Source organism: Ips typographus, linkage group LG13 (assembly GCF_016097725.1).
Source record: "Ips typographus isolate SLU linkage group LG13, UJ_Ityp_2.0, whole genome shotgun sequence".
Lineage (NCBI taxonomy): Eukaryota > Metazoa > Arthropoda > Insecta > Coleoptera > Curculionidae > Ips > Ips typographus.
In genome coordinates this window covers 1,689,574-1,703,909 of record NC_138434.1, presented here as the reverse complement: position 1 = coordinate 1,703,909, position 14,336 = coordinate 1,689,574, and the positions used below count along the sequence as shown (strand labels likewise).

Here is a 14,336-nt window from a genome sequence, read left to right as displayed (position 1 = left end):
ACTACTAAATCCACTTGACATGTACGCAAAATGTCAGAACTGTCACTTGTCATTTGGATTTGTGACAGGTTTATGAAAGTTTACTTTTGTAGGAACGCCATTTTGTTTAAATATCTCCTAAATTTGATCAATAAAAATTGTGGTTGGCCTACTATATCAAGGCCATGCCAGGCCAGAAAATCGAGGCTGTAACGCATCAAATTTTCCAAAATATTATAGAATTTTTAAAAATTTCAGTTTCAAGATTACAGCCTTGATTTCTGGCTCATTTGTAGCCTTAATATAGTAGGTTAAGTGGTATTTTTCTTCATTAGTACATTTCCAAAATGGATGATTTACGAAATGCTACAAACTGTTATAACTAAATAACGCAACTTTCAAAATACGTTTGAACATTATTATTGATTGAATATAATAGCATAATAGGAATTAAAAATAAGAAAGTTGGAACGCAGTCACAAGGACATCTGTCAAATAACGTCTCGCTGATTGGTCTAAACGTAATTTTTACCGTGACTGCGTTCGAAATTGCCTTAAAACAGCGCGCTACCTCACTCTGGAACAGACTATTACAAATAAATATTTTTGTTTTATTTTAACGTAGAAAAGTGTTTTGGTCCATATTTCGGCATGTTTTTGGGCGTTCTCGTTTGTTTCTTATGGTGAAACAAAACCAAAAAAATGTTGGTCAATTGAGGACTATTTAAAAATTTCACATTTGAGGTGCTTTTAAGTCAAAGTTTTTCACTCACAGCAAAAAGCAATGTACGACTTAATTCGTTGTTAATATGGGTAATCGAATTACAGGATCAAAAGTGGAACCTCAGGAAGAGCTCCAACCAGCCGAAGAAGACGAATTGTTGAGTAAAATTCCAATAATGAAGGGAACCAAAGTGAAAACGATCAAAAAACACTCCAAAGACCCGCTCAAAGAGTTCGCCAACATTTCGAAAGAAATCGACTGGGACAAGGACGACGAGCAAACGGTCACTACGAAAATAATCAAAACCGTAACCACCTCCACTTCGGATCCAATTGTTAAAACTACGGTGACGCGAATCACTTCGGAGGGAATCGAAGACACCACCAAAAGTAAAATTCCAGTTCTAAGTGAGCAGGTAACAGCTATAGTAAAGGACGAACTACGCCATCTGGCTGAGGAGCAACAAGGCAAAAGCAAAATACCGGTTCTGAAGACGGAAACGACAATTATTAACTCGCCGACCGTAAGAGACTCTGACTCGGAGGACGACTCCAGGATGGCTTCGCCTCCTTTGAAGGGCATTTTGAAGAAAACCTCACAAGGACAGAACATCCCTCCCGTAGGGAGTTCCAGTGGATCGGACATTGCTCTGCACGAGGAAGGGGCGGAGCTCAGTTCAGATTCCGGTAGGTAAAGTGAGCGAGTGAAATGAATGAGTTCTCAAGTAGTTGAAGCGAGAGCGAGCATTTCCCTTTACTATGACAGGAAAAATGCTTTCAACTCGTTTCTACGTAAATATACTTAAAGCCTTGAGTTTCAGGAATGCATCTTGTGACGTTTTTGATTTTTATAGTACTTTTTGCTACAGCTAGACTGCATCTTAATATGTGTCCTAATCTTTATTAACCCCCAGGTAAATTAACATTAACTTACTTTTATACAGTACTGACCATCCATATGTCGTGATTACGTCATTTGACACAACTAACCGCCATTAATATTGTATCATATTGTATTGTTTATACACTGTGACCAAATAGTCCCGCGGACCACCCTGATATTAGACACTTTCGTTCTGGTCATTTTTATACATAACCTGGAAATTTCCGAGAAAAACATTTTTTTTATAAAAATATATCTTTGAGCGTCTCAAATAACCCACATTTGTTGACGTTTGTGTATTTTTAGTGACAACCTTGTTTCTGTCTATCAAATGTTAAATAATCAAGTACCATGAATAACTCTTTTATTTGACAGTTGACGTTAAAAAGTCACTGGGAGAAAAAGATTGCTTAGAATGTGAGCTTTCAGAAAATATTCCCTCATGAGTCGATTGGTTGCTCCGTTTGGCCGCTAGAGGCCCTTAAAGTCATCTTTGACACTCGTTGTTTTTACCTTGAATAACTCTCTTATTTGACAGTTGACGTTAAAAAGTCACTGGGAGAAAAAGATTGCTTAGAATGTGAGCTTTCAGAAAATATTCCCTCATGAGTCGATTGGTTGCTCCGTTTGGCCGCTAGAGGCCCTTAAAGTCATCTTTGACACTCGTTTTTACCTTGAATAACTCTCTTATTTGACAGTTGACGTTAAAAAGTCACTGAGAGAAAAAGATTGCTTAGAATGTGAGCTTTCAGAAAATATCCCCCATGAGTTGATTGGTTGCTTCGTTTGGCCGCTAGAGGCCATTAAAGTCATCTTTTACACAACTGTTTTTTATTGTGACACTCGTTGTTTTTACATTGAATAACTCTCTTGTTTGACAGTTGACGTTAAAAAGTCACTGGGAGAAAAAGTCTGCTTAGAATGTGAGCTTTCAGAAAATATTCCCTCATGAGTTGATTGGTTGCTTCGTTTGGCCGCTAGAGGCCATTAAAGTCATCTTTGACACTCGTTGTTTTTACCTTGAATAACTCCCTTATTTGACAGTTGACGTTAAAAAGTCACTGGGAGAAAAAGTCTGCTTAGAATGTGAACTTTCAGAAAATATTCCCTCATGAGTCGATTGGTTGCTCCGTTTGGCCGCTAGAGGCCCTTAAAGTCATCTTTGACACTCGTTGTTTTTACCTTGAATAACTCCCTTATTTGACAGTTGACGTTAAAAAGTCACTGAGAGAAAAAGACTGCTTAGAATGTGAGCTTTCAGAAAATATTCCCCGTGAGTTGATCGGTTGCTCCGTTTGGCCGCTAGAGGCCATTAAAGTCATCTTTTACACAACTGTTTTTTATTGCGACACTCGTTGTTTTTACATTGAATAACTCTCTTGTTTGACAGTTGACGTTAAAAAGTCACTGAAAGAAAAAGATTGCTTAGAATGTGAGCTTTCAGAAAATATTCTCTTATGAGTTGATTGGTTGCTTCATTTGGCCGCTAGAGGCCGTTAAAGTTTATAAGTGGCCAGAGCAAAAGTTGTAAGTAAATTTTTTAAGTAAATACAACTTTCCTATTCCTGGCAAATTGTCCCATAAAGGGAGCAGAAGCCGTATTCCCCTAGTTAGATAGGGGATTCAACGTCAGGTTTCGCTGGAAATTGCAATAATAGACTTTTTGCTCACAGTGTATAATAAGATTTGACTTTGAACACTAATCAAAAGGTCCTCGCTCTAAATCAAAAAGCGATTGGGAGGTAATTTAATGTTAATTTCCTGTTGGACACCCGAATGTTTACCAAAAACGACAATTGACGACTGGTTTTTGCAATATTAAAAGCGTTTGGCCTGCCCGATGACCAAAAACAGTGCATACAGACCGATGCCCCCTGGCACGCCCTGTACGTTCCCCTCGTGTGGTCCCTATTCGCAATCGCCACAAGCATGGTCATTCTGGCACTTTTCGCACACTACTAGTCGTTAAAAAAAACTGATGGTATGCAAGTTTATTTTAACTTTTCTCACTCTCTCCCACTACTACACCACATCTAGAGTAACAAAACATACACCGAATCATTTGAATTTGAGACGAGGTGGTGATGGAAGTTTTGAAACTAACCTTACGAAAGCGGTGTTGCCAAGTACGAAATATTTAATGGCGGTAGTTGTCAAAAATTTGATTTGATCATTGATTCTTGCTATAAAAATCCAGATTTTTCATTTTTTTTATTACTAATTGGTTTTCTAAGTTTTTGACATTAATGACAGATATCACGTGGTTTTAAAGGATAATTAAGTTAGGCAGTCACGTGACCATTGTCAAAAATCTCATAAATCTCAAAAACACCTTTTATATCGAATGCTGCAAGAAAACTTTTCTAAGCCTTGATTTTTGCAACTTTTAAACACAGTTTGATAGTTTTGACATTAATGACCGTTGTCATGTGATTTTAGAATACTATTTAGCTATAGGGTCACGTGACAATTGTCTAAACGACTGTCATAAATCTCAGAAACACGTTTTATATCAAATACTCCTAGAAAACGTTTCTAAATACTGATTTTTGCAACTTTTGAACACAGTTTGACAGTTTTGACGTTAGTGGCAGTTGTCACGTGATTGCAGGACACTATTTAGCTAGACGGTCACGTGAAAATTATTAAAATAACTGTCATAAATCTCAAAAACACGTTTTATATCAAATGCTGCTAGAAAACGTTTCTAAATCCTGATTTTTGCAATTTTTGAATACAGTTTGTCAATTTTAACATTAATGACAGTTGTCTCGTGATTTTAGAGTACTATTTAGCTAGTGACAATTGTCAAAATAACTGTCATAAAACTCGGACGCACGTCATGTTTCGAAAACTGTGTTAAAATGTAATTCGTGCAAATTCTAGTCAAATTTTGACATTAGTGACAGACATCACGTGGTTTTAAAGGATAATTTGCAGTAAGAAAATGACCAACATAATATGGCAATGACGTAATTAAAAACGGTAGATTATAATATGCAAAAACGGGAGAACGGTAGAAGAGCCACAAAAACGGTAGACCTGGCAACATTGATTGCTTAAAAGTGCTTTGATTTTCCCAGAAAAATTGAGAAAAAGGCTGGCGACCTCTTGTTTAGCGTTTCCAGCCCGTTTTAGGCGACCAAACTTGTCATGGGCAGACCGAAAGCACGCACGTTTGACTGCTTGGTAGTTTTCTAGGGTAGTTTGCGAATGTTAATCAAATTTTTGCTTTTAATATGAATTATCTTGGTTTCAGCAGGACGTAAAAACGCTTTTTAAACGTATTTCTCACGTACAGTAAGTAGGTTTTGCGACTTAATGCACTTACAATCGCTTATTCTCTTTTGCTTTGAATTTGATTACAATAAGGTTCAATTTAGTGTGGCATGATTTTGTTAATAACTCTCTCTCTCTCTCTTTTTAAGTACAGTTCACACATTTTTGATTGAATTCCTTTTGTGATGGTGTGTACAACATAAGAGTGCATATTTACCATCACAATTGGAACAGTTTGTTGTCTGCTGCAACAATTCCTAGTTTATTAACAAATTTGATAAACTTTTAGAGGATTTCTACCATCACGAACCTCAATACAGTGAAACTACAATAGAAGAAATTGATCCAGTTACTGGAGCCACGTAAGTAAATTTGGTTTGTTTGCAAGTCATTTTGGCGGATGACGTAACAGTCAGTAGTCGTTGAACGGACTGTATCACGCTAGGAGTGAGCCACCAGAGGAGATACACCAAAAATCAAACAAAACTACGACTACGTCACAACCGAATAAAATTACTCGCATAATTACTAAAACTACTCCAAACCAGATGAAGTAAAAAGTTGGTTTGAAGGAAGGGTAACTCATCTGGAGCAAACTGAAACTTTGACGCCCTCTAGAGGCGTTTTCGTGACAGTAATCCCTATAAAAAGTGACAGATTCTGAAAGCAACTGTCAGCCATTAATCATTTTCTGGGTTATTTTGACGTATATGTCAAAATAGCCGAGTTATTAGGGTTCAAAGCCAAGGTTGTTCTGGTCGCATTTAGCTGTGGTTTCTGACGTTTTTCCAAGAAACTTTGACGCCCTCTAGTGACGTTACCCTGACAGGTATCCTCATAAAAAGTGACAGATTCTGAAAGCTTTAACTGTCAGCCATTAATCATTTTCTGGGCTATTTTGACGTATCTGTCAAAATAGCCGAGTTATTAGGGTTTAAAACCAGGATTGTTCTGGTCGCATTTAGTTGTCGTTTTTGACGTTTTTCCAAAAAACTGTGTCTATGGATGGGTTTTTGACAGTTGTGACTGTTTTGACGTTAGTTTAGCTTGTCGACTAAACTAACATTACACTGAAAACTGTCAAAATACAGTCCAGAAGACAGTGAAACTATAAAACACAGTTGAAAGGTAACAAACTTTGTACAAAGTATATTAAATGCATTTTATATGTCTATGGTTGGGTTTTTGACAGTTGTGACTGTCTTGACGTTTGTTTAGCTTGTCGACTAAACTGACGTTACAATGAAAACTGTCAAAAGACAGTGAAATTATAAAACACAGTTCATCAGCTATAGGGTTGTTCTAGTCATGACCTGAAGTTTAGCGCCCTCTAGTGGCGTTACCCTGACTGGAATCCTCATAAAAAGTGACAGATTTTGAAAGCTTAAACTGTCAGCTGTAAGACAGTTTCCAGGTCATTTTGACATATCTGTCAAAACAACCCATTTAAAACGGTTTTTTTTTTGGATATGCCAAAGGAATCTTTAAAGTTGCCAGAAGATTTCCAGAATTATTTGAAAAATGCCAGAACTCTCTAAATGTCTGTAAATCTCAAAAAAAATTGCCAGAGGCTTCTACATGTAACATGAAAAATGTTTTGAATGTGACGTTTCGTTCTGTATTTGTCATATTCAAAACGCTTTGCAGTCTTATGACGTCAATGTAGCTTTGTTTGATTTTCCGCGTACCTCTAAACGAACTCAATGGTAAGAACGAGGAATTATATGCTCTTGACAAAGATAGGAGATAATCTTTCAGCGAGTGATAGCGCATGTCAAAACGGATGACAGTTGATCACGTGACGCACTGAAACAGTCACAGGCAGATTTCGTTTTCTTAACCAATCAGAACGTGCGTTTTTTCCGTTTCAGAATTACGAGAACCATCAAAACACTCGTCAGTCATTCCATAACGTCCCCCAGCGAGTCGGAATTGCGCCAAACCATGCAAAACGTCCTGGACCAATTCATGTCGGAGGAACGGAAGTGAAATACGCAATTCGGACTCAATTTTCCTGTTTTTTTTTTTTTTAAATGCAGTATTGGTTCAGTGTAGTTTTTCCTTTTTGCAAGCAGCCGATTTGCCAAAATTGTCAAGTTATTACAAAATAATTAAGGTTAAGGTACATATTTCGTGTAAAAGTGCCTGAATTTTCGCTTGAAATGTGACTTTCAAGTGAAAGTTTCACTGCCCTTATTAATTCGCCCCTTTGAGAGAGGGAGTGTATTTTTCAGACGATTATTACTTGTTACGTAGTGGTTCATACAAATTTTAAATTGAATTTTCTATACAATTTAGGTGGCTGAAAAAAATATAATTTTACACGGTCACAGAGAGTTGAAATATTGTGAATTTTATTATAAGAGTTTTAATATATTTAATTAATTATAACGTAAAGAGAAGCTTTCTAAGTGATTATAAGTATAATTTAATTGAAGCGTAATGTAGAAAAGGTTGCTTAATTAATATATTTCGTTCGAAATAAACGTGTGGTGTACAGTTAATTTTTTTGGTGTTTTTCTGGTTCTGTTCAGTCACCAATTGTCAAGAAAACTAATAATTCCATCATGCTACAGCCCTGGCTTGTCTGATCAGATTTTGTTTAAACCTTCGAAACTGCCTTATTTGACTAACAAGGTGACGTATCTGTCAAAACAACCGAGTTGAAACGGTTCAAACCAGGGTTGTTCTAGTCGCAGCTTGACGTTTCTTCATGAAAGTTTGGCGCCCTCTGGTGGCGTTACCCTGACAATCCACATGAAAAGTGACAGATTCTAAAAGCTTAAACTGTCAGCTGTAAGACAGTTTCCGGGTCATTTTCCGCAAAAATAATCGAGTTACAGGGTGTTCAAATTTCAAATCACAACTTCAACTGATTTGAAAATTTATGACTTAATTTGACGCTGAATATCTCAAAAACCGTAAATTTTTCATTAAAAAATTTTTGCATCAGATTGTACCTAATGAAAGCACAATTTAGTGACGTAAAAATATACAGGGTGTCCCATTTAAAAAATCGTAGTTTTTCGGTTTTAAATGCAACACTCAACCTAATTTGATCCTGAATATCTCGGAAACTGTACACTTTTAGTACAGGAAATTTTGCGTCAGATTGTACCTTAGGAAAAACGCTATTTAGTGACGTGCAAAGATACAGGGTGTCCCATTAAAAAAAACTGATTTTTCGGTTAAAAACCCTTCAATTGATCGTATTTTTGCATACTTACAAGCACAACAGACGCCATAACCGGAAGCGCAGCTTCCTAGAGTACTTCCCCCCCTCCTTTGGCACTCTGCGGTAGGTACACAAGTCCCCGTTTCCCCTCCTGCCCCTGTACATGCTCGATTATCGAACTGAACGTAAGTGAACAGGGATAAAACTGGAATCAGAATTAACATTCAAAAATTCGCCCTGTATACAGGAGGGGACTTGGAAAGTTGAAGCAAAATTTTAAACATTTTATATATCTATGGTTGGGTTTTTGACAGTTGTTACTATTTTGACGTTTGTTTAGCTTGTCGACTAAACTGACATTACACTGAAAACTGTCAAAATACAGTCCAAAAGACAGTGAAACTACTTAATTTTTGGTGTTTTTCTGGTTCTGTTCAGTCACCAATTGTCAAGAAAACTAAGTATACCTCCTGCTACAGACCTGGCTTGTCCGATCAGATTTTGTTTAAACCTTCGAAACTGCCTTATTTGACTAACAAGGTGTGGACTTTTATATGTCGATGGATAGCGAATGAAACGGGCTTTCCAACGGTATAACAACTTTGACTGATTAGTTTAACAGTTTGGCCGCTAGAGGTCTTTAAAGTTTAACACAAAACCCTCTTGACAAATTGAAAAATAAAAACATTCCAAATTTTTCGACTTTGTCTCTGATGAACCGAGCTGGTTGAAACTTTGCACAATTATTAAACAACTATAATAATCCTAGAAAATTCCAGCTTTTTAAGTCTTTTCCTGAATACAGGGTGAATTTGTGAATTGAACAAATTAAGAAATAGTCACTAATCTATATTTACTCTGTACGGTCCTGGAATTTAAAGGATTTCAATGAAATTTTTACAAAAACAATTTAATTTTTTTCCTACCTTTATTGTTACATTAAAAAAACACTCAAAAACCTAACTTATCCTATTGGTGCAAGGTTGTTGCACGTAATTCAGGCAAAATCCTCGATTATTCAAGTCATTGGGTGTTTCCATGGAATCGGTATGAAAAACCAAAATAAACGGTTTTACTGTACCTAAAAAAATATAAAAAATTACCTAAAAAGGAAAAAAAAATAATAAAAATTTTCATAACTCCACAGAGTATGACACACATTTTATAATTTTTTGGTTGTCAGACACTTTTTCTCTTGTAACTCCTTAAGGACAAGAACCCTTTAATACAATCTTGTAGGGGATGAAATTTCCTACAACTTTCCTTATGTACACGATTTCTGTAATTTTTCAAATAACAGAAAAAAAAGTTTGAAATTACATTATTCATAACTGATAGAAGTATGACACTATTTTTTCCAATTTTCGCTTTCTCCCACGTGATTTTCTATGGACAATTTAGCATTTCCGATCCCCCAGAGGCTTAATTATTACTCACTTAATACTGTACCGGGTGTTTGACTGATTTCGGCACTAAATACACCACCGCATATTCGATCGACTGATTGAATCCGTCCGGGCACAAACCGATTGACATTGGTTGCCATGGGGATAATTAAATAGTCATTAGGACAGGAATTTGATGGTCCAGTGCTGCCAACCATTGACGAAACAGCATTATTCGAATTTCCTGATAACGTAAACGACTGGTTTCTGGAGTTCACTGGAAATACCAAAATTAAGTTAGAAAGCTGAAATTTTCAGGATTATTATCAGCAAAGTGTGTTTAATAAACGTGCAAAGTTTCAACCAATTCGGTTCATCAGGAACGAAGCAGCACAATTTGGAATGTTTATGGTAAACACCTGTAAAAAGTGTCAAAGATGACTTTAACGGCCTCTAGCGGCCAAACGAAGCAACCAATCAACTCATGTGGGGATATGTTCTTGAAGCTCACATTCTAAGCAATCTTTTTCTTTCAGTGACTTTTTGACGTCAACTGTCAAATAACGGGATTATTGAAAATCAAAGCGAATGACAGCATTTTTTTCGGTTTTGACGCAGTTTTAAAGAAATTTTCTCCCTTAGGAGGCCCTTTAGGGCAAAAGTACTCAGAAGCAATCTTGAAGAGAATGAAATTCTCTACAACTTTCCTTTTGTACACTTTTTTGATATTTTCCCAAATAACTGATTTAGGCTTGGTTGAACTTGTTTGAGCACTTTTTTTGTCCTGACAGAATTTTTAGAGAATCACCAAGCGTTTCTTCTCCTGTTACCTACCATCATCAGCACATTGAGAGTATTGTACGCTGCAAAAATTCCTCTCAGCCCTAATGCATATGGTGTAATCCTGGTTGGACAGTTGTCGACCGGTGGTTAAGTCAAAGTTAAACGACTTTACTTGTCCGGTAACCCCCGTATAATACTGCAAACAACCGTCCTCAGCTGGAAAATAGTTCAAATTCCCTTTAATTGCATGAAAAAGTGCGAAAACTGTGCACCTTTTACGAGGGAGTTGCAAAGAATTTGCGTCACACGAATCTTCCACGTGCGTTGAAACGGTTCGCCGGTAGTGATGACTGTCAAAGTGACAGGAGTGACGTTTGGTCCTTCCTGCACGGTCACGTACACTGTAAATTACGGTTAACTGCGTTTAATATACTGTCAAATGTAAAAAAACGTCAATGTTGCTTTAAATGTTAGAGCGATGAGGGACAGGAATTTTCAACATTTAAATTCTCTAGCGGTGCGTTTAGCGAACAAAAGTGAACCTAACCTCAAAGCTTCCTCTCATTAAGCCTTATATCGGGTAAAAGTTTCGGTTAAACAGTTTTTCAGTTTGAAAATTCGCATCCCTCATCACTCTGAAGCGCTTGAGTGCGTTGCAGACAGTTTTCGGCCTGTAACTACCTTAAAAGGCCTTTTAGAGCAAAAATGTTAAGAAGCAATATTGTAGAGCGTGAAATTTTCTACAATTTTCTGAATATGCACTTTTGCCGTAACTCCTGAAATAACGGAGCTACACTCGTTTGAAACTACACTATGAAGTTACTGAAGCACTTGATTAGACAGTATGAAGTTACTGAAGCAGTTGCAGACAGTTTTCGGCCTGTAACTCCCTTAAAAAGCCCTTTAGGGCAAAATTACTTAGAAGCAATTTCGTAGAGCATAAAATTTCCTACAACTTTCTAATTTACACTTTTGCTGTAACTCCTCAAAATTAGGTCAAACTAACAACTTACGGTGATTGCCATCATTACGTCCGCATATGGCCGGCACCGTTGGATTTCCACCGGAAACAATGAACTGATCATTAATGCATACGTGGTTAAGGGTTTCAGGGCCCATTATGTTCATAACCTCAAAATCTAATCTGGAAAGGACATATATTCATTAAGAATTTAGGGGAAGTTTGAGTTGGTTTAGTAGGGGAAGGTTGGGTTATTGCGTTATAACCGTCATTCTACCTGTACTGACAGACTGACGGGCTGATTTTCAAAATGGTGGCCTGACAGGAGCCCACTCCGTCGTACGAGTCCGGGTAGTTGTCGTTGACAAAGTAGCTGCCATTTTCCCGAATGATTGAACCGCATTTTGACGTAACTAAAACACAATTTCAAACTTTGACACCGATTTTCTTCCTGACTGTACTTGATTTTGTAGTGTTTTTTTATGTTATTGGATAGGAAATTTAATGAGGATTCCAAAATTGTGCTTAAAATTGTCATTTTCTGACTACAAGTGAGTGTTAAAGGCAATTTCTTGCCTGACTGTCTTTTTAAACTGTATTTTTGACAGTTCAGCCTTTGACACTGCTTTTCTCCTCGACTGTACTCGATTTTGAGTGTTTTTTTAATGTTGTTAGATAGGAAATTTAATAAGGACTCCAAAAATGTGCTTAAAATTGTCATTTTCTGACTACAAGTGGGTTTTATAGGCGATTTTGTGCCTGACTGTCCTTCTAAACTGTTTTTCTGACAGTTCAAACTTTGACACCGGTTTTCTTCATGACTGTACTTGATTTTGTAGTGTTTTTTTATGTCATTAGATAGAAAATTTAACGAGGATTCCAAAAATGTGCTTAAAACTGTCATTTTCTGACTCCAAGTGGGTTTTACAGGCAATTTTGTGCCCGACTGTCCTTCCAAACTGTTTTTCTGACAGTTCAAACTTTGACACCGGTTTTCTTCCTGACTGTACTTGATTTTGTAGTGTTTTTTATGTCACTAGATAGGAAATTTAATGAGGATTCCAAAAATGTGCTTAAAATTGTCATTTTCTGACTACAAGTGAGAGTTTAAGGCAATTTCTTGCCTGACTGTCTTTTTAAACTGTATTTTTGACAGTTCAGCCTTTGACACTGCTTTTCTCCTCGACTGTAGTCGATTTTGAGTGTTTTTTTAATGTTGTTAGATAGGAAATTTAATAAGGACTCCAAAAATGTGCTTAAAATTGTCATTTTCTGTCTACAAGTGGGTTTTATAGGCGATTTTGTGCCTGACTGTCCTTTAAACTGTTTTCAAATTTTAGATTACAATTTTACTGATCTAAAAATTTGTTGCATCCAACCAGTTTTGCTAAATAACTCAGAAACGGTGAGATTTACGAAAAATTTGTAAGAGACCAAAAATGTTCCTTATCAACTTTTTAATCCAACACTGTAAGTTTGCAGGACGGTTTTTGCTTCCAGTATACAGAGTGTGCAAAAAAATGGTGTTTAACTATTTTGATCCACCCTGTACGCAATTTTTCAGATAGAATTTTTTACTCTACACCACAGGAAAGAGGAGCTCAAGACGGTTAATTTGAGTGGTTAAACCTCCGGAAACTCCCAAAAGTAACCGAGTTACAGGGTGTTCAAACTTCAACTGATTTGAAAATGTATGACTTAATTTGACGTTGAATATCTCAAAAACTGTAAATTTTTTATTAAAAAATTTTTGCGTCAGATTGTACCTTAATGAAAGCACAATTTAGTGACGTAAAAATATACAGAGTATCCCATTTAAAAAATCGTAGTTTTTCGGTTTTAAATGCAACACTCAACCTAATTTGATCCTGAATATCTCGGAAACTGTACACTTTTAGTACAGGAAATTTTGCGTCAGATTGTACCTTAGGAAAAACGCTATTTAGTGACGTGCAAAGATACAGGGTGTCCCATTAAAAAAAACTGATTTTTCGGTTAAAAACCCTTCAATTGATCGTATTTTTTGCATACTTACAAGCACAACAGACGCCATAACCAGAAGCGCAGCTTCCTAGAGTACTTCCCCCCCTCCTTTGGCATTCTGCGGTAGGTACACAAGTCCCCATTTCCCCTCCTACCCCTGTACATGCTCGATTATCGAACTGAACGTAAGTGAACAGGGATAAAACTAGAATTAATCAAAATTAACATTCAAAAATTCACCCTGTATACAGGAGGGGACTTAGAAAGTTGAAATTTTCAGGTTAATTAAGGGAAGGAAGGAAAGTGTGTTTAATAAATGTGCAAAGTTTCAGCAAGCTCGGATCATCAGGGACGGGACAGCAAAATTTTAAACTTTTTCAAGATGTTAAGTGGTGGTAGGGAGGGCAAAAAAAACCTACTTACATCGTCCCATACGTTTAAATGACCCCACCTTCCCCTTTTGCGGGTAGTTTTGGCCGTTTTTCTCCCACGTTCCCCCACAAATCACCTGGGGTAACACGAAAATGCAAACGAGCGGGAAAAAATTCATTTTTCCTTAAAAACACAATTTCACGTGTATTATAGTGACAAATGTGTGTCACTCTAGTAAATTTAACAATGAATTATATAGCAGAGTAGCAAAAGTGAGAAACAGTCCCGGACTAACCAAAAAATCAAAAAAACAATTTTTTTTTAAGCATTTTTCTTTTTGGAAAAATTCCTGAATACGGTCCTGATTGGGTTAACAAAGCGTTTAAGTCGCGAACGCGGCATTTTCAGAGGTAACGACACGTGAAAATGTATCCGTGTTTTATTGTTTGTTTTTTTGGGTAAAAGTAATTTTTTTTTTGGTGTGTTACGTAATTTTAATTTTAGGTGCAAAATGGATCAATTTGGAACGCAGCTTAATTAACTCGTTATTTAACTAGCTACAGAAAAAGTGTAAGCAATAGAGTTGTAGGGAATTTCACGCCCTACAAGATTGTTTCTAATCACTTTTGCCCTAAAGGGCCTTTTAAGGGAGTTACAGGCCGAAAACTGTTTACATTACACTCAAGTGCTTCACACAAATTCTAGTGTAATTCCTCAAGTTGTTTTAACAATTTTGACAGTTAGGTTAGGTAAAATTGATTTTTTTTGACAGTTTTGACAACTTTGACAGGTTAGGTTAAAAATACTTTTTAT

The 14,336-nt window shown here is 36.6% G+C and overlaps 2 protein-coding genes across 17 annotated transcripts in view; one reads left to right on the top strand and one right to left on the bottom strand.

Annotated features, from left to right (window-relative positions):
* The window catches only part of LOC145737270 (uncharacterized), a 44,057-nt gene extending 36,689 nt beyond the window's left edge, over positions 1-7,368 (top strand). For 11 of the 16 annotated variants that reach the window (XM_081991893.1, XM_081991894.1, XM_081991895.1 and 8 more), the window contains 3 exons: positions 808-1,389; positions 5,154-5,226; positions 6,736-7,368. In XM_081991893.1, coding sequence (XP_081848019.1) covers positions 808-1,389; positions 5,154-5,226; positions 6,736-6,853 — 773 coding nt within the window. In that variant the 3' untranslated portion in view covers positions 6,854-7,368. Of the gene's footprint in view, positions 1-807; positions 1,390-3,410; positions 3,567-4,844; positions 4,886-5,153; positions 5,227-6,735 lie in introns of all 16 variants that reach the window. The other 5 variants (XR_014180338.1, XR_014180340.1, XR_014180339.1 and 2 more) reach the window with 5 other exon arrangements.
* Positions 7,369-8,942: 1,574 nt separating this feature from the next.
* On the bottom strand, positions 8,943-13,743 carry LOC145736922 (uncharacterized). The gene is made up of 8 exons (XM_081991462.1): positions 13,575-13,743; positions 13,204-13,356; positions 11,446-11,581; positions 11,221-11,351; positions 10,480-10,608; positions 10,259-10,423; positions 9,477-9,701; positions 8,943-9,120 (listed from the first exon to the last, which is right to left on the bottom strand). Exons 1-8 carry the CDS (start codon positions 13,699-13,701, stop codon positions 8,999-9,001), a joined length of 1,188 nt encoding a protein of 395 aa, XP_081847588.1. The 5' UTR covers positions 13,702-13,743; the 3' UTR covers positions 8,943-8,998.
* Positions 13,744-14,336: the final 593 nt, after the last annotated feature.